Source organism: Symsagittifera roscoffensis, chromosome 2 (assembly GCF_963678635.1).
Source record: "Symsagittifera roscoffensis chromosome 2, txSymRosc1.1, whole genome shotgun sequence".
Classification (NCBI taxonomy): Eukaryota; Metazoa; Xenacoelomorpha; order Acoela; family Convolutidae; genus Symsagittifera; species Symsagittifera roscoffensis.
Window position 1 is genome coordinate 59,409,873 of NC_087063.1, and position 26,240 is coordinate 59,436,112.

Here is a 26,240-nt window from a genome sequence, read left to right on the forward strand (position 1 = left end):
GGTGTATCGTATTGCACTGTCATATGAACGTGGATACAAATATGCTAAGTCATACGGATCGATAACCGGGGGAGGAACTAGTGGCACGGCCGGCGGAGCTGGCGCGTTCCAAATCAAGACGGAACCAGTGGGGGCCATCCGAGGAGGTTACAGTAACAACAGACAGCGGGGCCGCGGATCGTTTAGGGGGAGAGCAGACATGAGAGGGGCTGGTTCCAGAAGATGCTATAATTGTGACCAACCCAATTTTACTCCGGAACACATCACAACGTGTCCAGCGAAAAATGCTACGTGTAATTTCTGCAGGAAGACGGGACATTACGAGAGGACTTGTAGGGGAAAGCGAAATAATCGGGGAAGACCGGCAGTGGGACTGATCCAAAATCAGGAAGATATGGAAACTACTGAAGTAGACGACGCGGAGGATACATATTCCCAGCACGAGAATTCCGTTGGCTGGGTTAATACACCGGTCAAGAAGCAACGATCGTGGGATTCGGATAGCTCAGGGGATTACGTTGTCATGGCTATCAGATCTCGGAAAGAAACAGATCTAAAAGTGGCCGGGTCCCGACTACCAATTAAGGTAAACGGGAAGCAAACAAACGTGTGGATAGACAGTGGATCACCGATTTCGATATTCACCATTGGGGAATTGAAACGGACGTTGGGCACCGCAGGCGTCAAGGTGAAGACACCGGCACCGGAGGACGAGGAGTTCAGGGATTACGAAAACAACCCATTACGACTACTAGGAACGATGGACGTACTGTTGGAAACGAACGGATGGGTGACCAACGCAAACATTAGAGTGATTGGAGGAAGCAGACCATCAATTATCGGAAGAGACCTAATGCCAAATCTTGGATTGCAGATAGTGCAGAAGGCACCGGAGGAAAATGTGATGTCGGTACAGAACGATCAACTCGCGGCCGAAGCAACGGAGGTGGAGAACTCACTAGACAACTGGCAGATCTATTTCAGTAAGCAATTTGAAAATCTTTTTAACAGGGTCGGAAAAATTAAGAATTATAGGGTACACGCGGATTTTTTTGAAACGTTGACACCAATTCAACAAAAAGGACGTAGAGTGCCAATCACATTGCAAGAAAAGGTGGATAAGGAAATTGACAAACTGTTACAACAAGGACACATTGAAAAGCTAAACGAATGTTGGGATAAATATTTTGTTTCCCCGATTGTAATAACAGTGAAAAAGGACGGATCAGTAAAATTAGCGCTAGAATCACGGGAGTTGAACAAGCAAGTCCACAAGAACAAATACCAAATGCCGAATATTGAAGAGCTTATGGATACGGTAGGACAAACGATAAGCGAACGGAAACCAGGGGAGATATATTTTTCTACCATGGATCTTACGTACACGTACGGTCAATTACCACTTAGCCCGGAAACTAGCATCCAATGCAATTTTTCGCTGGTGGGAGGAAAATCAACGGGCACGTATCGTTTTCGTACGGGGTTCTACGGCCTTACAACCATGCCGGCGGAATTTCAACGAGTAATGGATACGATTCTTTCGGAATTTCCGCAGGCACATGCATTTATTGATGACATTTTGGTGGTCACCAAAGGCACGGAAATTGAGCATATCTCAACAGTTGAGAAAATTTTGCGGAAGCTGGATCGCGAAAATATGTCACTTAAGCTCATTAAATGCCAATTCGCGCGTAAAGAATGTGAATGGTTGGGGCACAAAATAACTCGTACCGGAATAACACCGCTCGTCCGGAAAACGGAACCAATCGAATCGCTGAAAGCACCAAAAACGGTGTCACAACTTAAATCATTCATGGGCTCCATTCATAGCTTGCACAAATACCTTCCGGCGCTCGCGGGATCATCAGCGTCATTACGCCCATTATTAAGCCGGAAAAACGATTATATTTGGAGCGATGAATGTCAAATATCATTCGAAAACCTGAAAAAGCAAGTGGCTAATATAGTAGAACTCCGGCATTTTGATGTACACCGGGACACAAGAATTGTGTGTGACGCCAGTCATAACGGGCTCGGAGCGGTTCTCGAGCAACTAAATTCCGACGGCTGGCGGCCGATATCATTCGCATCCCGGTATTTAAACGCAGCAGAGAAAAATTATTCAACGAATGAATTAGAGATGTTGGCAGTTGTGTGGGGGGCGGAATATTTCCGCAATTATGTGCTGGGAAGGAAATTTTTAGTAGTTACGGATCATAAGGCACTAGTGTCACTGCTAAATGGGAACAACAAAAAGAACAAAACAATGTTCAGCAGATTAACAAGATGGTTAGATCGTCTTATACCGTTCGATTTTCAAGTAGAGCATAAACCCGGAGCAAAAATGGGACTCGCTGATTATCTCTCAAGGCATCCGAGCTTAGAACCTCAACCGATTAGCACCTACGATAGTATGTTTACGGTGGCGAAAATTAGTAGAATTAGATCCGCCCTCGGATTTAAAAAGAAAACCTTCTCCAAAAATAAACTCGAGTCTCCATCGGTTACTAATAATAGACGCGTTTGTAATATATCGAATAGAAAACGACCGGTAGAGGGCGAAAGATCATGCGACGGAAATTGGGCCAATCACAGAGCGACGAATTGCATTTCCGGCAGGTCAATTGAGTCTAGCAAAAATTTAGTTGGGACTATTATTGAAGCTAACTTTAGTTATTCAAAATCTTTAAATTCGTCAATAAACAATCACAATTCAAGCAATTTAATCATGGAAAGGAAGATCAGGAAATTATTGGAACGACACCCTAGCATTAGTAGTAGCGATGAAATAGAGGAGATTGATGTAAATATACAGGCGGTTACAACAGAAGTCCGGAGCACTAAAACAAATACCATTATTTCTATTCCGTCGGTTTACCCTGGCGAAAGTTATCCACCGGTTAACCCGGAAAATAAGGTCATGTCTATTATTCCAAGAAATTGTAAAATAGTCAGTAAACAAACCGCTCTTCCCGAATTGTTTAATCTTCGATTTATAGAATCGCAATACAAGTCAGATCCACAGTTACAAGCCATTATCGAGTTAATTAAATGTAAAGACCCTCAGTTACACTCAAAAATTGCAGCGATGAGTAAGTACTTTGCACAGTATACTCAGGATTTCCACGTAAGAGACGGATGCCTGTGGATGGACGAGAGGCTAGTGATCCCTAACACCTTGCAGACGGCGGTGGTCAATAGACTTCACTATTATCACCACGGAAAATCAAGCATGTTCGACGCGGCTAAGGACATCTGGTACCCATACATGTTCCGTAGTCTAGCAACTATCGCCGGGAATTGTCCGGAATGCACATTAGCGGGTAAGAACTTGAAAAACATGTGTTCAAAGGATGATATAGGGAAAATACCTGAACCAAAAGAGCCGAATGAATCAATACAGTTGGATTTTTGGGGACCCATTAACTACTTGAAGGAGTCTAAAAAGTATGTCTTGGTGGCGGTGGACCGGTTCTCAAGATGGCCATCAGCTATGGTCTGTAATTCGAACCGATCGGATAAAATTATAAAATTTTTAAAAGCTTACATAATTGCCCATGGAGTCCCGCGCCAAATTAGAGTTGACCAGGGAACAAACTTTATGTCTAAGGAAGTTAAAACGTTTTGCCATGAACAAGGAATTGAAATCCTCACTTCGCCAGTGAATGATCATAGGGCAACAGGATGTGTCGAGCGCACGATTGGTAGCATCAAGAATTCAGTGCTGACGTATGCGCGGGAGGATAAACCGGAACCCTTGGATCGAATGGTTGAAAGAGCCCTCGGAGCCCTAAGATTTGTGAAAAACGCATCTCTCAACATAACACCGTTCGAAGCGCACCACGGCCGGGAAGCTAATACGGTCCTCAGAAATTTGACTAAAAAACCTACTTTACGGAACCTAAATTGGGAAAATGTAATACGATCGAAATATGAATGTTTAGATGAACGAGACCCGATCGCCCAAGCAATGCCGGAGCCGATGGATACCAACTGGGGAATCCGATCGGATACTGAGTATGACCGGAAAAACAGACGGGGACCACTAAAATTGGCCGATGAACAAGCCGCTAATCAAGATGACGAGCCTGGAATTGCACGGGCACCAAACGACCCAGTGGAGATACCACCGGCAGTGGTAATGCAGAGGACCGGGGAGCGGAACATGAATAGGTATAGACCATTAAAATCCAAAATAGTTGATCAAACTGAACATACGATTAAAATGAGTAACGGTGCGGTGCTTAGGAAATCAGGAGTAGCGCTCAGGAAAGCCAAATTTCCGAAAAAACGGGTGCCGGGAGGACAAATAACTGCACCACCAACGCCGTGGGATCTGAAACGGAAGCTACTAATGAGTAGAAACCATCCAGGCAGTTCGACAGGAAATCAACCAGGAAACTCAAAAGGCACCAAGAAAAACTTTCACAGCATCATGGGGAAGGGAGCAAGATTCCGAAATTTGGAATCCGCAGAAAACTCAGATTCAGAATCGGAGGACCATTTACCGTTAAGCACAACTAAACTAGTTGCGAAACAGACAAGTGGGCGAGTAAACGGTGGGGAAGATGGACAGGGAACATCTAGTGGGGGACGGGATCAAGTTCAACCCGAAGTCATCACAGTTCGTCCCAGCAATGAGGAGACGGCAAAGGAACACACGTTGGCATGTGAAACAGGAATCGAAAATGACCGGGGGAGAGCAAATACCGAAGGAACCGAACCACAAGAAACGGAGCGCGAGCCAGAGCATATACCAGTAACCGGGGGGAGGAAGCGGGGTCGGAAACAACGACTTGTTTCCTATTCAAGCCAAGATTCGGCCAGTTCATTAGATGAAACAAGCTCAAGACGGTCGGGCAGGAAACGGACAGCAGTGACTAAGATGGGGGAGTCATGATTGACAATATTAGAAAGACGGACAAAGCCGGAGCAGTTGAAGAAAAGGAGTAAAAAGGAGATGAGTAACATGGAGTCCAAAACAAACTTATAAAACTTTGCTGAAATGGGGAGGTCCAGGGAGAGGGCACGCTGTGTAACGGCAAAAACTCAAAAGTTTGTGTTTTAAAAGGAATTGTAGCTGATTGGAAAAACTTGTTATTAACCCTATTGTTCACTGTTAACATAGATACATTGGATATTGGATTTGAGTTATTATTTATTACAAGGAGGGAAATGTCATAGTATCTAAATTTAGTTCATGTTTCAATTCTAGTCGTGTTATCTATTTCAATTATCTGTCTGGCGCTAACCGGTATTTAACCTTCGGAGTTCGTCTGTCACCTTTGGATGACAGCTATTTTATTGTCTCCGACTAACTTTATGAGCTACGGTTACTTACTAAACAGGAATTAATTGACACCTCGAAACCGTCTTTTCACACACTGTAAGAACCCTATTTTGTCGAAAAATGTCTCCGCCGAAGGCAAATTTTTGAAAAAATACCTGCTAAAAATGACAGTTTATGCACTTTTAAAAGATTTGACAAAACATTGCAATTTTTTGGCACGCTGATGATCCTTGTTTTAAACTACGCTTGTGAAACACTGCGAATAATATTCACTCTGAGTATGTCAAGTTTTTATGCGGTCTTCAAATTCATTCGGGTATGTATGTTCATTATTGCTCGGTATGTAATCTTTCATTGTTGATAATTGGTATTCAATGCATTCAGATCACAAACAATATGTCGATCTGAATAAAAAAAAATTTTTCTGGCATACGATTGGGAAGGTGTGATATTATTCAAGTAGTACACACCACTTTCGAAGAAGGCTGCTTAAGACTGAAGTTCGAATCCCTGGGCTCCAACTGCAGAGACATGTCGTACAATTTGTCCGCCCATTCTCCTTCTGTGTGAGATCCCACTGGGTCTTGACTCTGGAGGTATGCCTGGATTGATTCCATTGGTTTCAGGTTGTACGGCATCGGCTGGTACATCATAATTGCCCTGCACTGTGTTGAAATGAGCCGACATTTGGAGAAGTTGATCAATGTGTTGCTAGTATGAGTCTTAGCTGAGTCTTCGATATGAAGAACATTTGTAAAGGTATTTCCTGAAAGTTTCAACTTTATCAAGAGACAAATTTTTACGAAGGGGTACAAAGAATTCCAAGATTTTCCTGCTTTGACTGAAGCTGAAGCCCTTAAAATGACCAATTACTAAAAAATTAGATATGGTATTTGTCTTCCAAAAATGGCGTTCTACTTCTGTTTATCTACGCAGCCAGCATGGCCAAACATCTACTTGTCTGAAACCTACCTAAATAAGGCACGAGTGGTGGATTTGTCTTCTTCAGAGCGTCCTTGTAAAACTTGAGATTGCTGTCGATGTACTTCGAAATCAGACCGTGTTTGATGTCTTTCGTCTCTTTTGGAAGTTTCTAAATCAAAATGAATTTCAGATATAGTTAGAAAAATAACTTCACCACTTGCGGTACAACACGAACATTAAAAATTTAAATATTGAAAAAAAAGGTAAACCACAACTTTTAGGTCTCGATAAAAACAACAAGGGGCCCAGCTGAAGCTAGAGATGCGCGCTTCATATTGAATGAATTTGCTAACAGATGCAGCACTAAAAATTTTATTTCAAAAACTGTACTTTGCCCAAAACCTTAGGTGTTTCTCTACTAAATTAAGTATGAAGAGATAAAACTGTGAGATTATCAATTTTCCCAAGAAAATAACATTTCTCGTTCAAAAAATTAAGGACACAACGCTTCTCCAGGAACAATTATCGCAACCGGTTTTTGGATTGAACTTTTCATCGCGATTTGATTGAATAAATTTCAAGAATATTCAAAAAATTTCTAAAAACGGTCAAAATTTCTAAGAAACGGTCGAAATACTTTCTAAAACCGAGAACGTTTTTCTACAAAAGCAAGTTATGGCCGCCTAAGCAGAGACGATTCCCAAAACCGGGTTTCTCGATTGAACACAACCTGAGAATTGGCAAGTCGAAAAGTTTTCAAAAACTGTCAAGTTTCAAAACTTTGACTTGTTTGAGAGCCATAACTTTTTTCTTAAAAAACTGGGCATATCCAATTATAATTGTAGGCTTTCAACAACCTGCTGTTTCGATTAAACCTATGATATCAGATTTCGCAGGATAATTTGCGAGAAGTCCAAAAACGGTCAACAAATCAAAAGTTTGAATTACCGAGAATGATAGCTTTTTGTGAGAAAAAAAATAAGGCGTAGCCTCTTAAGCAGAAGGAATTCACGCAATCCGTAATTTCAATTGAAACCAAAATGTCAGATTTCGAAGGGTAGTTTTCGGGAAAAAACTTCCAAAAAAAACAGTCAAAAAATCCGAGGGCAAGAGAAAGCTTTGCGAGTGGCCGCTAATGCAGCGGAGATTCCCGCTGCCCGTTGTCTCCATTGTAACCACAATATCTCGTTTGAGAGGTTAGTTTTCGAAAAAGTCAAAAAGAATCACAAAACCGTCAAAGATCAAAATTTGAATTTTCTGAGGGCCATAACTTTGCGTACAAAAATTGGGCGTAGACGCATAAACAGGTTTTCGAGTAAATAAAAAAATATCAAAAATATGGTTTAAATATTCCCCAAAAAATATGGATGAAAATATTTCGCCACAATTTTTTCGAAGGCTGTAGACAGAGGGGCGAAGTAAAAAGGGGCTCTAGCGGAGTATGCAGGCTCATAGTGGAGTAAGCGGTCTTTCAATTGATACCCCTTTTTTGAATATTGTAAATATGCCTGAGAAAATCGTAGATGTTTTTGAGACAAAAATTTTACCAATAAATTTGGAAATAATTTTTTATAACGAAAAAAAGCATTTCAACAAACCGATTGAAAAACACACAAACACCCTTGAAAAGTGCGGAGGCGAGTGTTTAAAATATGTTTCCATTGATACGACCCAAAATTAGGTCGTTAAGCCGATATAAAATAGTCCGAAATAGTTTGCGACAAGGAATTTTTTTTAACGAATTAGAAAACCACAGGAAATACAAAGCCAAGGTAAGTAAAATTACTTTTGTAGGAGTAAATCAAACACTAAAAGCAATATTAAAGTTAAAAGCACGCAGCGAAAAAAACGATAACAAGATGTGACAACTAGGCCGACAAGAGATAACAGACAAATAAATGGCCGATAATTTTATTTGAAAGAATATTTCCCGTTTGAAAAAAGAAACACGTCCTGGTCAGATTCGAACCCAGGACCTTTGCCGTCCAAGGCATATTCGTTACCTCCAGGCTAAATTAGCTGGGAACGCATAGAAATTTGCATTCATAATGGACCAAGATAAGTGATTCAACTGATTCTGTTACACAAGTTGTTAACCCGAAGCGTAATGAAAGAATCCGTAAACTCATGCAAATCATTTTGTGGATAACGAAAAATTGGATGATAAAAGCTGTTCTGGTTAAGTGTTTTCCACTTTATAATTTATTGCGAGGCTTTTTCGAACACCTAATTCCAGCAATTCTTCGTGTGTTTACATGTGTACTATCAATTCCACGTCAATCGCTGCCTTTTATGAAAAACTGATGATAACCAAGTGATCTTGATTGAATTAACCTCGTGTGTGAGTTTGAGTCGACTGACAGCCGAGTAGTTCAATCCCGATATGACGTGCAGCACTCCCGAGAAGTTGTTGAGTTCCTCCAGCGCCTGTGCGATCTCCCAACCCCTAACCAGCAGAGCCAGTCTCTCCTCCAAAGCAGGCGTGTCCAGGATACTGAACGTGAGCCAGTAGCTGATCTGAACATGGCGCAAACTGGTGCTCAAATTATTTAAAAACGCTTCCTTTCAAACTTCAGAAAAATTGTCAGACTACGTTGTATCAGGGGCGCATTTTCTTGAGGGATTTACAAAAAGAAACATTTAAAAAATGTTGTCGAATTTTCTTAGGTCGACCAAAATGATTTTACAGACTTTAAACTTGCTAAAGAGACCCTCTTTGTCCACATAACTTGCGCCCCAGGAAATTTTTGAAGACAAACTAACCAAAAATTATCGGAAGGAAATCTTAGAATTATAAAAAAAAAAATGGGTTAGTTTTCAATCACTTTGATGACCAACGCATCATTTCTGCGCATCGCCATACCTTATTGTTGAAATTCTGCCATGCTACCACATTGGGGAACATTCGTCGCTTCTGGTCTCTGTCCTTAGAGGAGCAACAGCCGAAGTTGGTCAGCTCACTCAGGGTAACATTGCGGAACATCTCCGACTCTATCAAGGTGATCTGACGCGCTATCTCCAGAGGGTGCAGCTGAATAGAACACAATGACCAATTAATTACTTGTCCAAAATCGAAACAAATATATCCTCAATCTTCTTTACCCCCCCCCCCCCCCCCCCCCCAACAAAATCAGAAGTAAGGCAATATAAAACTCTCACTGGCGTTAGATTTTTCGTCGGAACTAGTGAACACCTTAGGCTTATTCAAGTGCTGAGTTCTCCTAAGTCGACTGTTTACCGTAATTAAATTGAATGTGCTGGGATCCATAGGAGTCGCTAAGTGCCACTCCACCCTGGGCGCATTCTCATTGCGCACTATTTCCGGCTTCTTTTTCACGTCCTCCGCCTGGTTGTTGAGGAGCTTCCGTATACTGGCACAGTAGTTCTTCCACTTCTTGTTCTCTGACACTTCCTGGATGAAGTTGTGAACTAATCCTAGGAGCGCGGGATCCTTTTTGAAGTCTTCGTAGTGGTTGTTGATCCAATACCGCATCACATTCAGAACTCTGTCAAATATCAGAAAATATAATCCCGATGATTCGAAAAGGTAGCTGTCATCAAACTAATTCTAGTTATACTTTTTAATCGGCTCACTGATTGCTGACTCATAGGTTCAAACCATTAGCATCAAATATTGCTTCATATAGCTCTTATTTCAATTCCGCCACAAAGAAAAAACCTTTTCGTTTCTCACCTAGACTGAACTGGATGAGCGTACTCCTTCTTGAACTTCCTTACACTGGGCGGCTCCATCGTAGTATATGTCTGTTTCTCCTCCTCTGTGGGCTCAATGTCCGGAATGTTAAACCTGATCTTGAGCAGATTGAACAGATCTGTCGGCTCACAGAAGGACCTGTAATGCCAACCCTCATATTTCGCAAATTTCATCCATTGATTTAAGAATTCAAGAAGCCTTCACTTGAAGCATGCCCAAAACAAACGCCTCTAACGCCCGACACAGTTGGACCGAGTTTTATGCATATTCGCGAACCGCTAGAAAACGTTCAATTGGTGTGTTTGATACTGTGTGAGATATTTCATGGGGAATCCATTTGAGCAAAAATTAGGACTGTGATTCAACTCATAAATTATATTTGCTGTCTGAAAATTCTGCGCTGTTTCGTTGAACTCCATGCTTTACCTGTAGGTTGTGAAGAAATCTTCGATATAAGCGTGGTCTGCGTGCAAGTGGAAAGTCAGCCGTTCGACTAGTTTTGGCAACGTTGCCTCTTTCACCTTGGACACTCCTGACTTAGAATCGGTGATGATGTTCACGTCTCCTTCTCGCTTGTCTGGTTCTGCGAAACAGTACTTATCCGGAGCTGGGACTCGCAAAGGCTGTTTTCGCTCCTCTTCAGCGATATACTTGTCCAAGATTCGCTCCAATGTTCTACAAACAAACGGGTACTAATATGACACTCGAATTACTTATATTCAATCCAATTTGGGCACGGAAACGGAAGTAATGATTTCGCCAAAGAAAATGCAAGTAGACAAACTAAGAAACAATTTATTTGAGATTTGACGTACCAGGGATTTTAAACCTAATCAAAAGTAATTGGCTCACTCAAATTACTGGACAAATTTTGTATTAAAACACTATCAAAACACAGAACATTATAAGCTAAGCCTGATATCACTTGATAGATGCATTGAAAAGAACAAAGAGCGCCAAACTAGCATGACTTCTTCATAAGTCTCACACTTGTCCCCAATTATTGAATGTTTACGTTACCCTCTAGAGTGGACTGACAGCATTGCAACCATCCAGTCTTGCTTTTCCGTAAGGTTGTCACACGAATAGACAAATGCCTCGTGTGAGGACTTCGAATGATGGTGGTGAAACACTAATGGTGGGGAGTGGGTCGACGATGATGGCGCCGAGGAGTCTATAACATTGATCTGGAAGGTCATCGAATGATGCTGACTAGAATCCGCCGCTGCACCAGAACTGGCTTCAGACTGGGTCGTTGAACTTGGGTGTTCTTTGTGGTCTAGGATTTCAATCTCGCGCATCCGGAACCACTCTTTCACTCTGTACTGGTTTCCCTTCCTTCGACAACACAGAATAAATCCGTCCAGAAGAAACACCAGGCGGGATTTCTTGTCTGTTCCGCACACGCGATGCCATTCGCCCTCTGAACATAGAACTGTTTAGTTACCGATAATCAAAAAGCGTTCAAAAAAATAACATGCCTATCAGTCGAACCTGATTAGATAATAACGGGGTCATACAACGGAGTGTGAGCCATTTTTATATACTAGTTAATTGCGCTTCAAAAAATTGAACATTCTAGTTTGATAGGGAACCAATTTTTCCAAGATGACAAAATTATGCAAAATTCAGCTTGGAAACACAATAAAGCAGCTCAAGGCAACAAATCAGTCTTTTAGATAATCATTTGCAAGCGACAACTCTCAGCCCAAAAAATTGATTCTCAATAAGGGGAACAACAACAGTTCTCCGTAAAGAGCCGAACAGCTCGAATGTTGGTAGTTTCTTCCTTAGATGAACGGTCTCAAAAATCTGCAGTTTTTCTTACCCATAATAATTTCGCCTCCCGATTTAAACATTCTGCTCCTCGTCTCTTCATCTATGCCCATCAGATTTCGGATCAACTCGTCTACCCGCTCGATCGCCTCCCCGTTGATGGGTTTGGGCACGAAGCGAAAGTAGACTTCTCGTTTGGGCAAATATTCAGACATCTGTTTCAGTTCATTCAGATATGGCTTCAGACAGCTCAAAGCTTGACTCAGCTCATATCGGTCTTTCTTTTCTGGACTTGTAATGAGGAGAGCCTGTAGAGATGAAAATTAACTCAAATCAGAAACTGACAAGCTCAGTAGAGTTTACACAGTTTTGATTAAAACAAGAGGTGCCGATTCCCAAACGACTACTGGAACAAATTCAAGCGTTTATTTGACAGGGGCCAAATGGAACTTTTTTAAAATCGCAAAAATTGCGCGAAGTGTTTTTCAAATTCTTTTGATAATTATCTCAATTTATCAATGCACACCGACTGTAAAAATAGAGGCTCGAACTATTCAATTGCTTTTAAAACTTAAGTTTTTCAAATTAATTAAATGTTAACAGTAACTTACATTGAGGCGTTCAAAATGCGTAGCTGCATGTGATACTAAATTGTACATAAGCCTCGGGAGCACATATTTGTACAATTCCGATGCACTGTAGCCCAATTCTTTCTGAAAAGAAGAAATAACAGATGTATTGACTTGTCTTGCCCAATTTTTTCTGAAAAGAAGAAAGAACAAATGTATCTTTTCGATGCAAATTATAGTTTACGGAATAAAATAATTCTTCATTGAAAACATCTTCATTGAAAAACTTGAGACGAGTGAAAAAGATATTTCAAAATATAACTTTGAGCTCTGCTTCAAACAAGAAGTAACAATAAACGACGAATAACCACACTCGGACTTGCCGAAAACTATAAAAGAACCATAAGTTCATGGTACAACTAAACAGATTTGAACTCACTTTTGTCCTCTCAAAATAGGCTTGTATGGCTTTGTTCGACAGGAATTCGTTATACTTGGCCATGTATTCCACCTGATCATCTGCTATATTGTGTGCGAAACTAACGTAGGGTCCTAAAGACATGAGTTCTGCAAACTCGAGAAACGCATCCCCGACCAGCGGAGTTTCCTGAAAAAAGAACTAATTCGCACTCCAAAATCTAAAATAAAAAAAACAGAAGGAAAAAATTAAACACTAGTCTTACATTTCCGTAGAATTCTAAAGTTTCTTCTAATTTCGGCAAGAATTGATTGGATATTTCGTGAAGTGAGTGAATTGTGTGGAAGATTTCGTCAAATTTCTGAAATAAAAACAGCAAAAAACGCGACATGACTTTTTGCAACCACCCACTACAAATAGTTCTTTGAATTTGGCGTTTTTTGTAATCATAGGCAGGAAGAATGTCGAAAAAAGAAACACTTAGGATCTGAGAAATTTCAGGCGCAGAGACAAAAAAGAGCTTCGCACCACTTGCGATGCAACACAAACATAGCATGACCCAACATAAGACAAAAGTAGATTTTTTTCAATAGATCTAACAAAACGTTCATGTTTGCCTCAATTTTGTCCAAAATAAAGTTCAATTTCAAAACAACATGCCAAGTAAAACAATTGAGTGTTGAAATAGCATCGAAACAAAATTTACGAAGCCAAAACAACGCCGACGGTTTTTGAGCAGACACGTTGATGGGAAAAAACTGGACTGTCTTTTGCTCATCAAGCGACGCAATAAGCCTATACACACAGAGGCGAAGCGGACCTTCGCACCACTTGCAATACAACACAAACGTAAGTTGAAAAAAAATATATATATTTTTTAAAAAAACAAGGCAAACTACAACTTTCGTACGACTCGATAAAAAGAAAACAAGAATTCGTTACACTGCAGCGGGATGCAATAAAAAATTTTCAAAATTCCAAAAATTGGACTTTGCCCCGAAGCTCGGATGTTTTCATTTTAAAATAAGTGAGTGACAATTTGAGAAATTGTACTGCTGTTTGAAGCAAATAACTTTTTTCGGTTCATTTTTTTTACTTATCAAATGTCAAAGCACATATAATATTATACTGCTACTCCAGCCTACCGATTCAGAACTGCCATCAAAAGTAGCACTTTAACTTGCAACTTAGGTTGGAAAAAACGTTCGACCTAATACACTTTGTTTCGCAAGAGTAAAAAAAATGGCCAAAACTCAACAAACTTGATATTTCGAAATCCAAAACCTTTTTACTGCTAAAAGTAAGCATTGATCGTTTAAAAAAAGAAGATGCTCAAAGCCGGGTTTCTCGATTGAACACTCAACCTCAAAATTGGCAGGGTAGTTTTCGACAACAGTGAAAAAGTTTCCAAAAAACGGTCAAAATTTCAAATACTTGATTTTTCTGAAGGTCACAAATTTGTTCTTTAAAAAATGGATGTGTCAATTTCTGCACGCAGGCTCTCGACAGCCTGCTGTTTCGATTAAACCCTTGGTATCAGATTTGGTATGATAACTTTTGAAAGTCAAAAATTTTCCAAAAAACGGCAAATAAATCAAAAATAGGACTTCTCCGAGAATCAGAGCTTTTTCAAAATTGGGATATATGCAGAAGAGTTTCACAAAAGCTGTTTTTTCGATTGAACCCAAAAACTCAGATTAGGCAGGGTAGTTTCTAAGAAACGAGGGAGTCGTTTTTGAGTGTTTTCTCAAAAAATGGTTTTAAAAAAATGACTATTCCGAGGGTCATAACATTGTTTTGAAAATTTTGGGCGCACTTGGTTAAGGAGACCTTCTCAGAACCCGTTGTATGCATTGGACCCAAAATCTTCAGATTTGGTAGTTTTGAGAAAAACGAATAAAAAATCCAAAAATATGGGTCAAATATTTCCCCCACCTTTTTCACACTCTTTGTCAAGGGTTTTAACAGTGGTGTAATCTGAAAAAGCCTAGTAGATTATGAAGGCAGAAAAGGGAACAGACGGCGTGGAGCAAACAGGGGCACTTAAATAATTTTTCAAACAAATGAAAATTTTTAAAAAGTGAAAAAAATCCAAAGCGTGTCAAAACAACAAAAAAATTAAAACCTTAAACCATATACTTTCACAATACGTGTTGTAATCAAACCGGAAATCTAGCCAAGCATACCAAGCAAATTATTTGATTTTAAAATTAAAAGAGAACAAAACTTACGAAGAAGAAACAAAGCCTACAATTTTGAGCAGACAAATTGAACCGAAAAAAATGATTTTACAAAAAAAAACTTTTAGATTTAGTCCCTCCTGAAACTTCAATGAACAACACTTGCACTTGCAACCTCAATGAAAGCTGCTTACAGCACAAAAAAAAACGATGTAGCAATTAAGTCGACAGTCATGGAGCAGACACCAGCTGAGCCGAAAAAAAAATTGTTTTTATAAGGACTTTCAAGTCCCCCCAGAAACTACAATCAGCAACAATTACACTTACAACTACAATGAAACTTGGTTATAGCACACCCATAATATGCGATTTGGCAACTAAACTGACAAAACTTGAGCTGACAAACGAAAGACCGACAAATCATATTTTGTCGGAAAAACATTTTCAATAACATACTGACAAAAAACAAGGTCCGACAGAACCCAAGACCTTAGGGTAGAAAAGCCACGGCTTTAAATCTAGCCCAAAAAGGTAAAAAAACCTGACTACTGTTAAGATTCAATTATAAATTAAGTTGAAAATGTGTAAGAACAGTTTTACCGGGAAAAAAGTCTAGTTTCCGATTACAATACACTTGCTCTCGCAAAATTGCTAGGCCAAATTAAAACTGAAAATACAAAAAAAACTTAAATTATACTGAATCGATAAAATTACTGAAAATTATTGCAAGGTTAAAAAACGTCATTTCAGGAAGATTCAGATTCCAAAAATGGAAATTTAGAAAAATATTTTCTCGATATTAGAAAAAAGATGAATCGAATATTATCATGGCAAAATACGCCCCGCGCATAGCTTATTCACTATACTTCCAAATAACAGCAAAAAATTCAATTAACCTCCTTAGGACCATTTTCTAGCTTTTCCAATGGACTAATGAATACGTATATGATCATCTGAATATTTCTCTGATTCTGTTGCTCTTCTGCCTTCAGATGTTTGACTATGTGATGATATCGTTCTGTTTTCGCATCTTTGTCTAAATTTTCGATTTCCGATGTTAGCTGCGCATCATCTAGCACAGGTCTTTCATTGACATCACGACTAATTTCGAGCACTTCTAGCAAAACCTGAAATACCATGCTTGAAATTTCATGATTCCTATTTTGAATGCTCCAAAAGTCAACCGTTTATTAAAAGGAAATCGAATTTAACCAATTTCAATAGAACCTAACCTTGTCTGCGCAAAGAGCATTTCTGACATCCTCAACTTTGACTTCGACACATTTCAAGTTTTTGACGAACGATCCAATTAACTAAAATAAGAACAATAAGAATGTCCCGACCACAAACAAAGTTTAAAATTGAAAACCAAAAAAATCTAATAGAAAAATCGAAAAAAAAACTAATAAACCTTTAATTTTTCCCTGGGTATGGTGCGATTGATTTAGGTCAAAAGCAGTGAAAATTAGAGCTAATAATAGCTAAGTTACTGGAAAAATCGCATTGGAATTGAGACAACTTTTTTGAAATTATCTTTCAGAATCCACATTACGGCTGAAAAAGCTTTAATAGGCTACCACACTTGGCTATCTACAAGCTTTCTTTGAGTTAGTCAAAACCGAGGAAAAACACAGACTAATCCATTATTTTTTCCGGTCACTCTCAGTGACGTCGGAACAAAAAGTGTCTCCAGTTTGATAAGCTGCATTTACGTGAAAATTTACTGCTAATAATAACATCACTTACCCTAAAGAGGTCTACACAGAGGAATTCCACACATCCAGCGATGAGCCACATTACATCTTCATTGACCTCATTAATGGGCATCTGGAAAAACTCCTGAAAACATTTTTGCTTCATCAAACACCACAGTTGATTTGATGTTAATTTTTGTTCAACAACTCAAAATTATCTAAGCGATCGTACGCGAGGACTATGAATTAGTCTGCGAGTTATGCGATGGGACGATACCCTCGGGCAAGGAGCTATTTTTCAATGTTATGAAACGGCAGGCTTTATTTCTTTGCCATTCTTCCGCGTGCCGAGTTTTCGCACTGAAACTATAACACAGGCGAAGCGGAGCTTCGCACCACTTGCGATGTACCACAATCATAAAAAAGCATAAATTGAAAAACAAATGAAAAATGTTGAAAAGACTAGGTGAGCCAAAATTTTCACATGGGCACAGATAAAGCTGAAGGTACGAGTTTGATATTTTTTGAATTTATTATACTGATATAATTCCCAAATATACTGAGATAATTGTCAAAGATATAACTTTTCTCTAGCAAAAAAATTAAGGACTAGCCGCTTCTGCAGAAAAAATTTGCGCAACCGCTTCTTTCGATTGAAATTTTCATCTCAGATTTGACAGGGTAGTTTTTAAGAAAAGTTCAAAATATTTCTAAACAACACTCAAGTTCAAAAAGTGGACTTTCGGAATTAGGTAACTTTTTTCTACTAAAAGCAGGTCGTTGCCGGTAAAAAAAAAGATTACCAAAATCGCGTTTCTCGATTGAACACTTAACCTGAGAATTGACATGGTAATTTTCGAGTAGTCAAAAATTTTCCAAAAAACTCAGTTTCAAAACTTTGACTTGTTTGAAGTCCATAACTTTTTTTTTAAAAAAAACTGGGCGTAGCAAATTATAAAGGTAAGCTTCCAAGAACCTGTTATCTCGATTAAACGTATGATATCAGATTTGGCAGGAGAGCTATCAAGAAGAGCCCAAAAGACGAGAATCATCGCTTTTTCCGAGAATCAAGGCTTTCTGTTTAAAAAACTGGGCGTAGACGCTTATGCAGACTAGAATCTCCCAAGCTGTAACTTCGTTTGAACCTAAACACCCAAGTTCGCCATGATAGTTCTCGAGAAAACTCATAGTTTCAAAAAACAGTTGAACAGCAAAATTTTGATTTTTCCGAGCTCCATAATTTTTTCTGTCAAAAAATAGGGCGTGGTCGCGTATGCCAATGAGCTTCCCACAACCGTTCTTTGGATTGAAACTCAGATATCGGAGCGTCAGGTAAAATTCATAAAAAAATTGAAAACGCTAAAAAAATTTAAAAAAATGACTTTTTTGAGGACAAGTTTTTAAGTAAACAAATTGTGAGTGACGGTCAATACAGCGGAACGTCCCACTACCCGTTATCAAAATCTCAGATATCGGAGCGTTGGTAAAATTCATAAAAATTTGAAAACGCTCAAAAATAAAAAAAAATGACTTTTTTGAGGATGATAAGTTTTTGTGTAAACAAATTGTGAGTGACGGCCAATACAGGGGAACGTCCCACTAACCGTTATCTCGATTGAACCCACAACCTCAAGTTTGGGGGGTTAACTTTTGAGAAAAAAGGAAAAAGATTCACAAAAACGGTAACAAAAATCAAAAACTATTTCTAGGGCCATAATGTTTAAAAAATTTAGGGCTTAACCGCTAATACAGGGGAGCTTTTCAAATTCGTTTTACTCATTGAAACCAAAATCTCAGGTTTGGAAGGTTAGCTTTTGAGAAAAAGAAAAAATCAAAAACAACGGTCACATATTCCCCACAGACTTTTTTAAAGATCTCAGGGAAAAAAATCAATGGTAAAACGTTTTCGACATTATGTCATTATCAGTAACTTAAAAATAGCAAAACTGTACAATTAAAAGCACATTAAAAAAAGGAAAACTGGAAAGCAATTAAAAACAGATAGAACTGTGATAAGCAAGTTTGATTGGAACAAGCCACTGGAATGTGGGACAATGTAACAATGTTACAGCTTCAGGGTCAACACGCGAGCCTTGTACTCTTCTTTCGGGTTGATTGAAGGCTTTCTCTGGTTGATATGCAATGCTTCCAAGGTTAAAACTTTAGCGGAGTCTCTTGCTGTGTCAATGATCTTTACTTCGCAGCTGTCAATGGTAACACCACGCCAATTGAGGTGTTCTCCTACTGGGCTAGTACCTTTGGAATGTTCGCGCACTCTCGTGGCTAGGTGGCGGGTTGTTTGCCCGACGTAGCTAGACTGGCATCTAGAACAAGTGATTTCGTAAACCACGTTGCCATGAACATTCTCTGGTGTTTTTGGTTTCATCTGTCTAGTTGTGAAGATGACAGAAATATTGGCCGTTTTTCGGAGACGATTGGAGACAACGTCACTTTTGCTGCCCCTATATTGCATAACAAAGGGTATCCGTTTCTTGGCCGCTTTTTCTGTTGTCTTGGTATTTGTGTCTTGTTTCAAGTGTTTCTCAATGATCTTGAGAGTCTCACGGATGATGGGTTCATAAAATTGAGGTGGGTATTGTTTTTTCTCCAGCATACATCCAACCTCAGTTTGCCCATGCCAGTTGGAAGAGGCATTAAACACACGATGCACAGTTCCTAGCACAAAGTTTTTCTTGTATCTCATCGGCGCAAGAGCTCTAAAAGAGAGAGTCAATCCTGTATCAGTTGGTTTTCTGTACCAGGTCGTGTCAACATCAGCGCCGGTCTATTTCACGCTCATGTCAAGAAATGGGAGACTTCCATTTCCCTGACGTTCAATAGTGAACTCTAGGTTTTGATGAAGTTTATTAACTCTCTCTAAGATTCCAGTGATGTTCTCTGGTTTTGCACTTCGCAGTATGTCATCCATATACCGACTAAACACTCGAGCTTTTCGTGATTCGTCTACAGTGCATCCGCAGCACCAACTGGAAGTAGCCATGCGCTTGATCTCTTCCACCGTGAACGGGGTACATTTACGATGAGACCATTTGCAGCAAACCTTACACCTGATTGAGTAACCGCGGAAAGTAACTTTTACGCCGCACTTGCCACAACAGTTGTCAGGTTTTTTTCGGTGGTTCCGGCATCTCTGATGACAGAGCTGGTTCGAACGTTTTCATCCAGACGTTTGCAAGTATGACGGCCATGGCAGCGCCCATCGCTACACCGTCTCTCTGGATATACCAGTCTTCTCCGGACATGAACCACACATTGGTAACGGATAGCTCCATGAGCTTGTGGCAAGTTGTCCGAGAAATGGGCGGAGTTTTATCACCTGTAAAGAGGATGTCACAGGCCAAATCGATAGCCTCTTGCACTGGAACGTTCGTATACAGACTTTTCACGTCAAGTGAAAAATTTCTTCGCCTTCCTCTAAGTGGGTCTTACGTAAGATGGCCATCATCTTAGCAGTAGATGTTTCAATATTCGCGGAAGGGATATGACAGAAAAGACCTGCCAGCCACTTGTTCAGATTATCGTAACAACTTCCTGGTAGAGATAAGACCGGACGCAACGGAATGCCTTCCTTATGTACCTTAGCGAGACCGTCGAGGCGGGCAGGATGGGAGCCACTGACACGGAGTTTCTGATGTAACTCGTCTGGCAAATCTCCGGTGTCCTTCATTTTCTTTAAAGTGCAGTTGAGCGCTGACTCGGTTTAGTACACTGAGTTATTGCAGGAGCTAGCAGTAACCTTCTCGAACTGTTGGCATGCTAGTACTTGTTTCAACTTTGAATCATAGTCATCGTTACTCATGAGACAGATGCCCTGTCCTTTATCGAAAGGAACGGCTTTCACACGCTTTCAAAGTGGGGTCCTCGCGTTGTTTTTTCATCTCCTTCGTGTACCAGAAAGGAAGTGCGTTCACCTCGTTCAACACGTCGCTGTTAGCACCTTCGTACTTCAGATAGTAAAAGAGCTTGTCAGCATCCGCCAAAAAATGCAGTTCGTTAAACTTATGCAAAACCGGATGCTTGGGGCCAAAGGATAAGTAATCTATAACAAACAGCGGGACATCAACATTATCACCCACGTGTACTGCCTTGCCATTATTGTGTAGAGGATTCTCCTGGAGGCGCGCTAGGTCGTCCAACTTCTTTCGATGACGATCACTAACTTCCTGGTATGAGACCCTCATATCGTATCTCACATGAAAGGCAGCAGATGGCAGATAATAACGTGGGACAGCACTGGTGAAGGTCCTGCGTGAGATATCCAGTGAACCAGCCAAACATATTTTTGTCTGCAGTGCTTTCTGTTTCTCTTTACGCAAGAGACGCTTCTGGAAATTGTGTACTACCGTGCTCTCAAAACACCCGTTGGCTGGCATTTTAAAACGGAGGAACTTCGAGATAATGTCATTCTTCAAACAAGTTGACAAAAACTTGATGCGATGACAGCAGAAGCTCAATTTTTGTACAGATCGCTGATATTTAGCAAAAAATGATAAGGCGTCGCGTTTCTCCAATATCTTCTCAAAAAGTATCCGTGGTAAAATGCATTGATATGTAGTCATGATCTCAGGGAAAAAAACATCAATGGTAAAACGTTTTCGACATTATGTCATCATCAGTAACTAAAAAATAGCAAAATTGTACAAATTAAAAGCACATTAAAAATTGGAAAACAATTAAAAACAGATAGAACTGTGATAACCAAGTTTGATTGGAACAAGCCACTGGAATGTGGGACAACGTAACAATGTTACTTTTTTGAAGGCTGTAGACAAAGGGGTAAAGCAAAAAGAGACCAGGGGAGTGTGCAGGCACGGAAGCATGAGGCGTTCTTTCACTCGATATTCTTTTTTTTTGAAAATCGGTAGAAAACTTTCTGAGAAAAGTGATTAAACTTTCCAAAGCGTCAAAAAATGCAAAGACAGAGGCGAAGCTGCGCTTCTCAAACACTATCGGGAAAGCAGCTCTATCAAGTGAAATTTGAAAAAAAAAAGATAGAAATAAGCCTCGAGTTAGTGAAACTTTGATACGTATGCGCTTCGAACTTGCGACCTCGAGATTTGGATTCTCACGCCCTGCGCTCTCGGCCACGAACGCTTAACAACCGGCAAACACTAGTCACAAATGAAGCAGCTACATATGATAACAAATTGCAAAAGCTATGCAGCACAGGTGGCAGCGGATACAAATATACACAATTTTCCAAGTAATAGTTTGGAATATAACAAGCTGAAGGCATCTATACTAATTTTGCATGTAATAAATTGGAAAACATGAAACTACATTATCCATAAATTATGCATTGGAAAAAATAGCGAGATATAATGAACTTTTATGATTGCTATGTTGATTGAAACAAATAGCTTTTTTCGGTTCATTTGATGAATTTAAAATGTATCAGTTGTGTTAACTTATTACTATTCGAATGTCATGCTAGAAGCACATGCTATCAAAAAGCCGTAAAGGTGCCCAAAAACTGGCACCAATATTTAAGACTTAGAGTAGAAAAAATAGTCGCAGTATAACACAAGCGCTCACTAAGGTTAGCTAGAGTAAAAAAATCCCAATCCCATCAAGACATTTCAAATTCAAATTAGCAACTGAACAAAACTTATGAAGCGGAAACAAGGCCAACCATCTTTGAGCAGACACCAGTTCAGCCGGAAAAAAAACTGATTTTGTGGAAAACTTTTAAAAGTTTCCAGTCCCTACTGAAACTACCCTGTAGTAACAAGTACCCACCCAGTAGTTAAATTTGAATTTTCAAGAAATTGAGCGCTCACTAAGGTTAGCTAGAGTAAAAAAAATCCCAATCCCATCAAGACATTTCAAATTCAAATTAGCAACTGAACAAAACTTATGAAGCGGAAACAAGGCCAACCATCTTTGAGCAGACACCAGTTCAGCCGGAAAAAAAACTGATTTTGTGGAAAACTTTTAAAAGTTTCCAGTCCCTACTGAAACTACCCTGTAGTAACAAGTACCCACCCAGTAGTTAAATTTGAATTTTCAAGAAATTGAGCATAGCAGCATTATAAGTTATCTAAAGTTATTCAACTGATTATGTTAAACAAGTCGTTAACCCGAAAAAAAGTCTACCTTCCGATTTAATAACGCTTGCTAATGCAAGCGTGAAGATGCCTTCAGAAATTTGAGCTAGTGTTGTAAACAATTTTATTTAAAAAACAAACAAGCTTACTTTGCACACAAGAGCGCGCAGCTGTGTGTAAGGTACAAGAAACTGAATTTTTCCTTGTGTGAGGGCCTTTCCATTCTTTTGCAGCCTCTTGTCTATAGACTCCTGAGCTTCTGTAATCGCCCAGTTGTTCAGTGGCGGGGGAAATTTGTTCATAATGACACCTTTGATTACTTCGATGTCGTTGGAGGGAGTTGTACAAATAGGATAAAGACATTTGCTTAATATCAAATCTTGGATGTAGAGAGCAGCTGCTTCGGTCAACGTCAATGTTGGATGTATTTCTGACAATATCTAAAAGACGCAATATCTATAAGACTCAGCAGAGACAATTAATTAAGGTTTTTAGAGAAAAATAGAAGTCAGGGTCTAAACAGTATTGATATGAATTTGGCTCTGTACAATTATAGAAGTTTCGCACTGAAAGACCTTAGCTTGTACACTCTCGAACTGTTGGAAGCGTGCTAAAATTTATCGGGAAAGATCCCCAAATATATGGTCATGAAAACCACGGTAATGGAATACTTACTCGTTCGAGTCCTTCAATTAAAAATCTTTCCCATTTCGGACGATTTGCTTCTGATTTGAAATCATATTTCACATCCATTACACCTGAAAACCTGGTAAACTCAAAGATTTCATTAACTTTAAGCACCAAAGGTGATATGGCGCAAAAACCTAAAAGTTAGCATAATTGTTGTGATAAACTTATTAAATAGTTTGAGATTAGAATGTCAATGAAAACAAGGAATGGATCTGTTGGAGATAGAGCTCAGGCAACAACATCAGACGACGCAGATCATTGTCTTGAATGCAAGAAAGGGGGTGGTGAGAACTGGATTCAATGCGATATCTGTGACGGCTGGTTTCACGATGGATGCTCCGGTCATCCTGTTGATCTTCCCCCCAAGGTAACACAAGCTAAGTTGTTGCTCTTTTGTTGCCTGATTTGTTTCAATAAAAAAACTTCACTTCCCTCTGTTGACGAAGTTGCAAATACCATCACGAAAAAAATCCTGAGATCATTGAAAAGGCAAAAACCGAGTCATTTAAGGGCGACGCGGTGAACAGTCGCCTACTTCGGTCACAAATGAGGTCAAAGAAAAATAGGCCCTATAACCATTGGCTCAAGAGTCAGGGACACTATCTCTTGTGTTTTTCTACCTCGAACGGCCGGAGCCAATTCGGTTCACTTGCGACATGAGACTAAAAACCCGTTACAACTTAAAGGCCACTACCAAAATACCCAAAAAAACACGAACGCCGTTAAAAACAGGGTCGGAACAATCCGTACAGTTACTTTTTATTAGACAGTGAAACTTTGATCCATTTCAGATGGATCAACCTGAAAGTCTCCTTACCTCAACATAAATCATAAAACACACAAGAAAATTAAATTGGTTACTCACAAACCAGCACACTCGAGGATTGAGATAACTAAGTTAATCAGTAACTCTAGCATAAAGTATAATAACTTGAGCAGTTTGCTATTGATGAACTCCAGCAAGGGAAATAAGTGTTAACTCGAGAATTAAGTTCTGGGATTGGACCATTGGGATACCCCAGCTGTCCACCTTTCCACTGAGGGTTCACTCTGGTTCAGTTCGAATAAATATGTTCTTCTTTTACAATCGCTTCTTCTCCAATTTCAGGATAGGACAGCTCTACTCGCGTTTGATTTATATCTGGAAATTGCGAATAGAAATTTCCCGCTGCATTTTTCAAGTACTTTCCCGCGATTGTAAATCGGTTGTTCTCATCTTGTATTTCTGAGATTTTCAGTTTTCGCGAGAAAGTTGAGCATGACAGGCTCAATACGAATTTTTGAAAAATTAATCTTCCTCCCAAAATTACGTAGTTCGTATTCCTCAAGGTCAAAATTCCAAATATGACCGACTGGCACATACTCCCCGGACTCAAGATCGATATCCTCATCGCGTGTTGCCGCCTGCCAGTGAGTCCCCAGAATACCGAGTGTTGCTCAAGATACAATTTCAGTGGTCATTTACAGAAGTTTGCAGCAGACTTAAGTTTATCTACACCCCAAAATTCACAACCATATAAAATTGTCACACTATCGCTGAACAGCAATCAAAATTTTCATATACCTGCACCTTAAATATCCGCTCTTGCAGCTTATGGTTAGAAATTCTTTTGTCCTCTCCAATCAGGAAAGTATTATGCAACATTTTGATTTATATAATAAGTATAGCAAATTAATAACAATACTTTGTTTCGTTAAAATTTCTTTTTCGTGACCTCGGATTTCAACCGAGTTCACACTCGAGCCCCTTCCTTTCCCTCTCAAGACTCAAGAAACCCACATTGAACTCCCTGCTCACTTCGCATTCCTAGCCTTCGGAGTGCTAGGACCCGATGAAGTTGACACCGTGATCTGCCTTAGTAGCGCTTCCTCATCATCAGAGCCGATCACGATTTCTTCCCATGCTCTCAATTGTTCGAAGGATCGCATCCACTCCTTTTGCTCCTGCAACCTCATTGCCTGATTCGGTAAACCTTTCATTATCAATTCCCTGTTCAAGCAAAAGAAATTGTGCAGGCTCAAGCTCAGGTTCTTCGCCAAGTCCTGTGCCAGTCGGTCATAGTTGGAAGTTTGACTTTGAGGAATACGAACTAGGCAATTTTGGGAGGAATTTTTTTTTTCAAAAATTCGAATTGAGCCTGTCATGCTCAACTTTCTTGCGAAAACTGAAAATCTCAGATATACAAGATCAGAACAACCGATTTACAGTCGCGGGAAAGTACTTGAAAAAAGCAGCGGGAAATTTCTATTCGCAATTTCCAGATACAAAACAAACGCGAGTAGAGCCGTCCTATCCTGAAATGGGAGAAGGAGTGATTATAGAAGAAGAGTACATTTATTCGAATTGAACCGGAGTGAACGCTCAGTGGAAAAGTGGACAGCTGGGGTATCCCAATGTTCCAATCCCAAAATTTATTTCTCAAGTAAAAAATCATTTCCTTTGCTGGAATTCGTTAATTACAAACTTCTTGAATTAAAACTTAATTCCCTTTAATGCTTGAGTTGCTGATTAATTTAGTTACTCCAATTCTTGAGTGTGCTGGTATGTGAGTACCCAATTTAGTTTTTTTGAGTGTGTTTTATGATTGTTATGTTGAGGTAAGGAGAGTTTTAGGTTGATCCATCTGAAATGGATCAAAATTTCACAGTCTAGTAAAAAGTAACTGTAAGGTTTGTTCCGACCCCGTTTTTAACGGCGTTCGTGTATGTTGGGTATTTTGAGACCTAAGTATGAAGACGTTCTTATTTTCTAGAGTGGAGGGGTGTTTTGGAAGTGGCCTTTAAGCTGTAACGGGTTTTTAGTCCCATGTCGCAAGCGAACCGAAATTGCTCTGACCGTTCGAGGTTGAAAAACACATGAGATAGTGTCCCTGACTCTTGAGCCAATGGTTATAGGGCCTATTTTTCTTGAACCTC

The 26,240-nt window shown here is 39.7% G+C and overlaps 2 protein-coding genes across 4 annotated transcripts in view; one reads left to right on the top strand and one right to left on the bottom strand.

Annotated features, from left to right (window-relative positions):
* The window catches only part of LOC134839420 (son of sevenless homolog 1-like), a 44,975-nt gene extending 21,560 nt beyond the window's left edge, over positions 1-23,415 (bottom strand). The window contains exons 1-17 of the mRNA XM_063854960.1: positions 23,310-23,415; positions 22,784-23,074; positions 16,619-16,711; positions 16,105-16,185; positions 15,769-15,999; positions 12,958-13,053; positions 12,714-12,881; positions 12,317-12,418; positions 11,758-12,013; positions 10,950-11,352; positions 10,356-10,604; positions 9,909-10,067; positions 9,453-9,720; positions 9,078-9,245; positions 8,549-8,731; positions 6,263-6,383; positions 5,761-6,056 (exon numbers count right to left, since the gene is read on the bottom strand). Coding sequence (XP_063711030.1) covers positions 5,761-6,056; positions 6,263-6,383; positions 8,549-8,731; positions 9,078-9,245; positions 9,453-9,720; positions 9,909-10,067; positions 10,356-10,604; positions 10,950-11,352; positions 11,758-12,013; positions 12,317-12,418; positions 12,714-12,881; positions 12,958-13,053; positions 15,769-15,999; positions 16,105-16,185; positions 16,619-16,711; positions 22,784-23,074; positions 23,310-23,387 — 3,243 coding nt within the window. The 5' untranslated portion in view covers positions 23,388-23,415. The remainder of the gene's footprint in view (positions 1-5,760; positions 6,057-6,262; positions 6,384-8,548; positions 8,732-9,077; positions 9,246-9,452; positions 9,721-9,908; positions 10,068-10,355; positions 10,605-10,949; positions 11,353-11,757; positions 12,014-12,316; positions 12,419-12,713; positions 12,882-12,957; positions 13,054-15,768; positions 16,000-16,104; positions 16,186-16,618; positions 16,712-22,783; positions 23,075-23,309) is intronic.
* Positions 23,416-23,471: 56 nt separating this feature from the next.
* LOC134840088 (ankyrin repeat domain-containing protein 50-like) overlaps positions 23,472-26,240 on the top strand; it is a 142,243-nt gene continuing 139,474 nt past the window's right edge. For all 3 annotated transcript variants that reach the window (XM_063855777.1, XM_063855780.1, XM_063855778.1), the window contains exon 1: positions 23,472-23,497. The gene's annotated coding sequence lies outside the window, so the exon portion shown is untranslated. The remainder of the gene's footprint in view (positions 23,498-26,240) is intronic.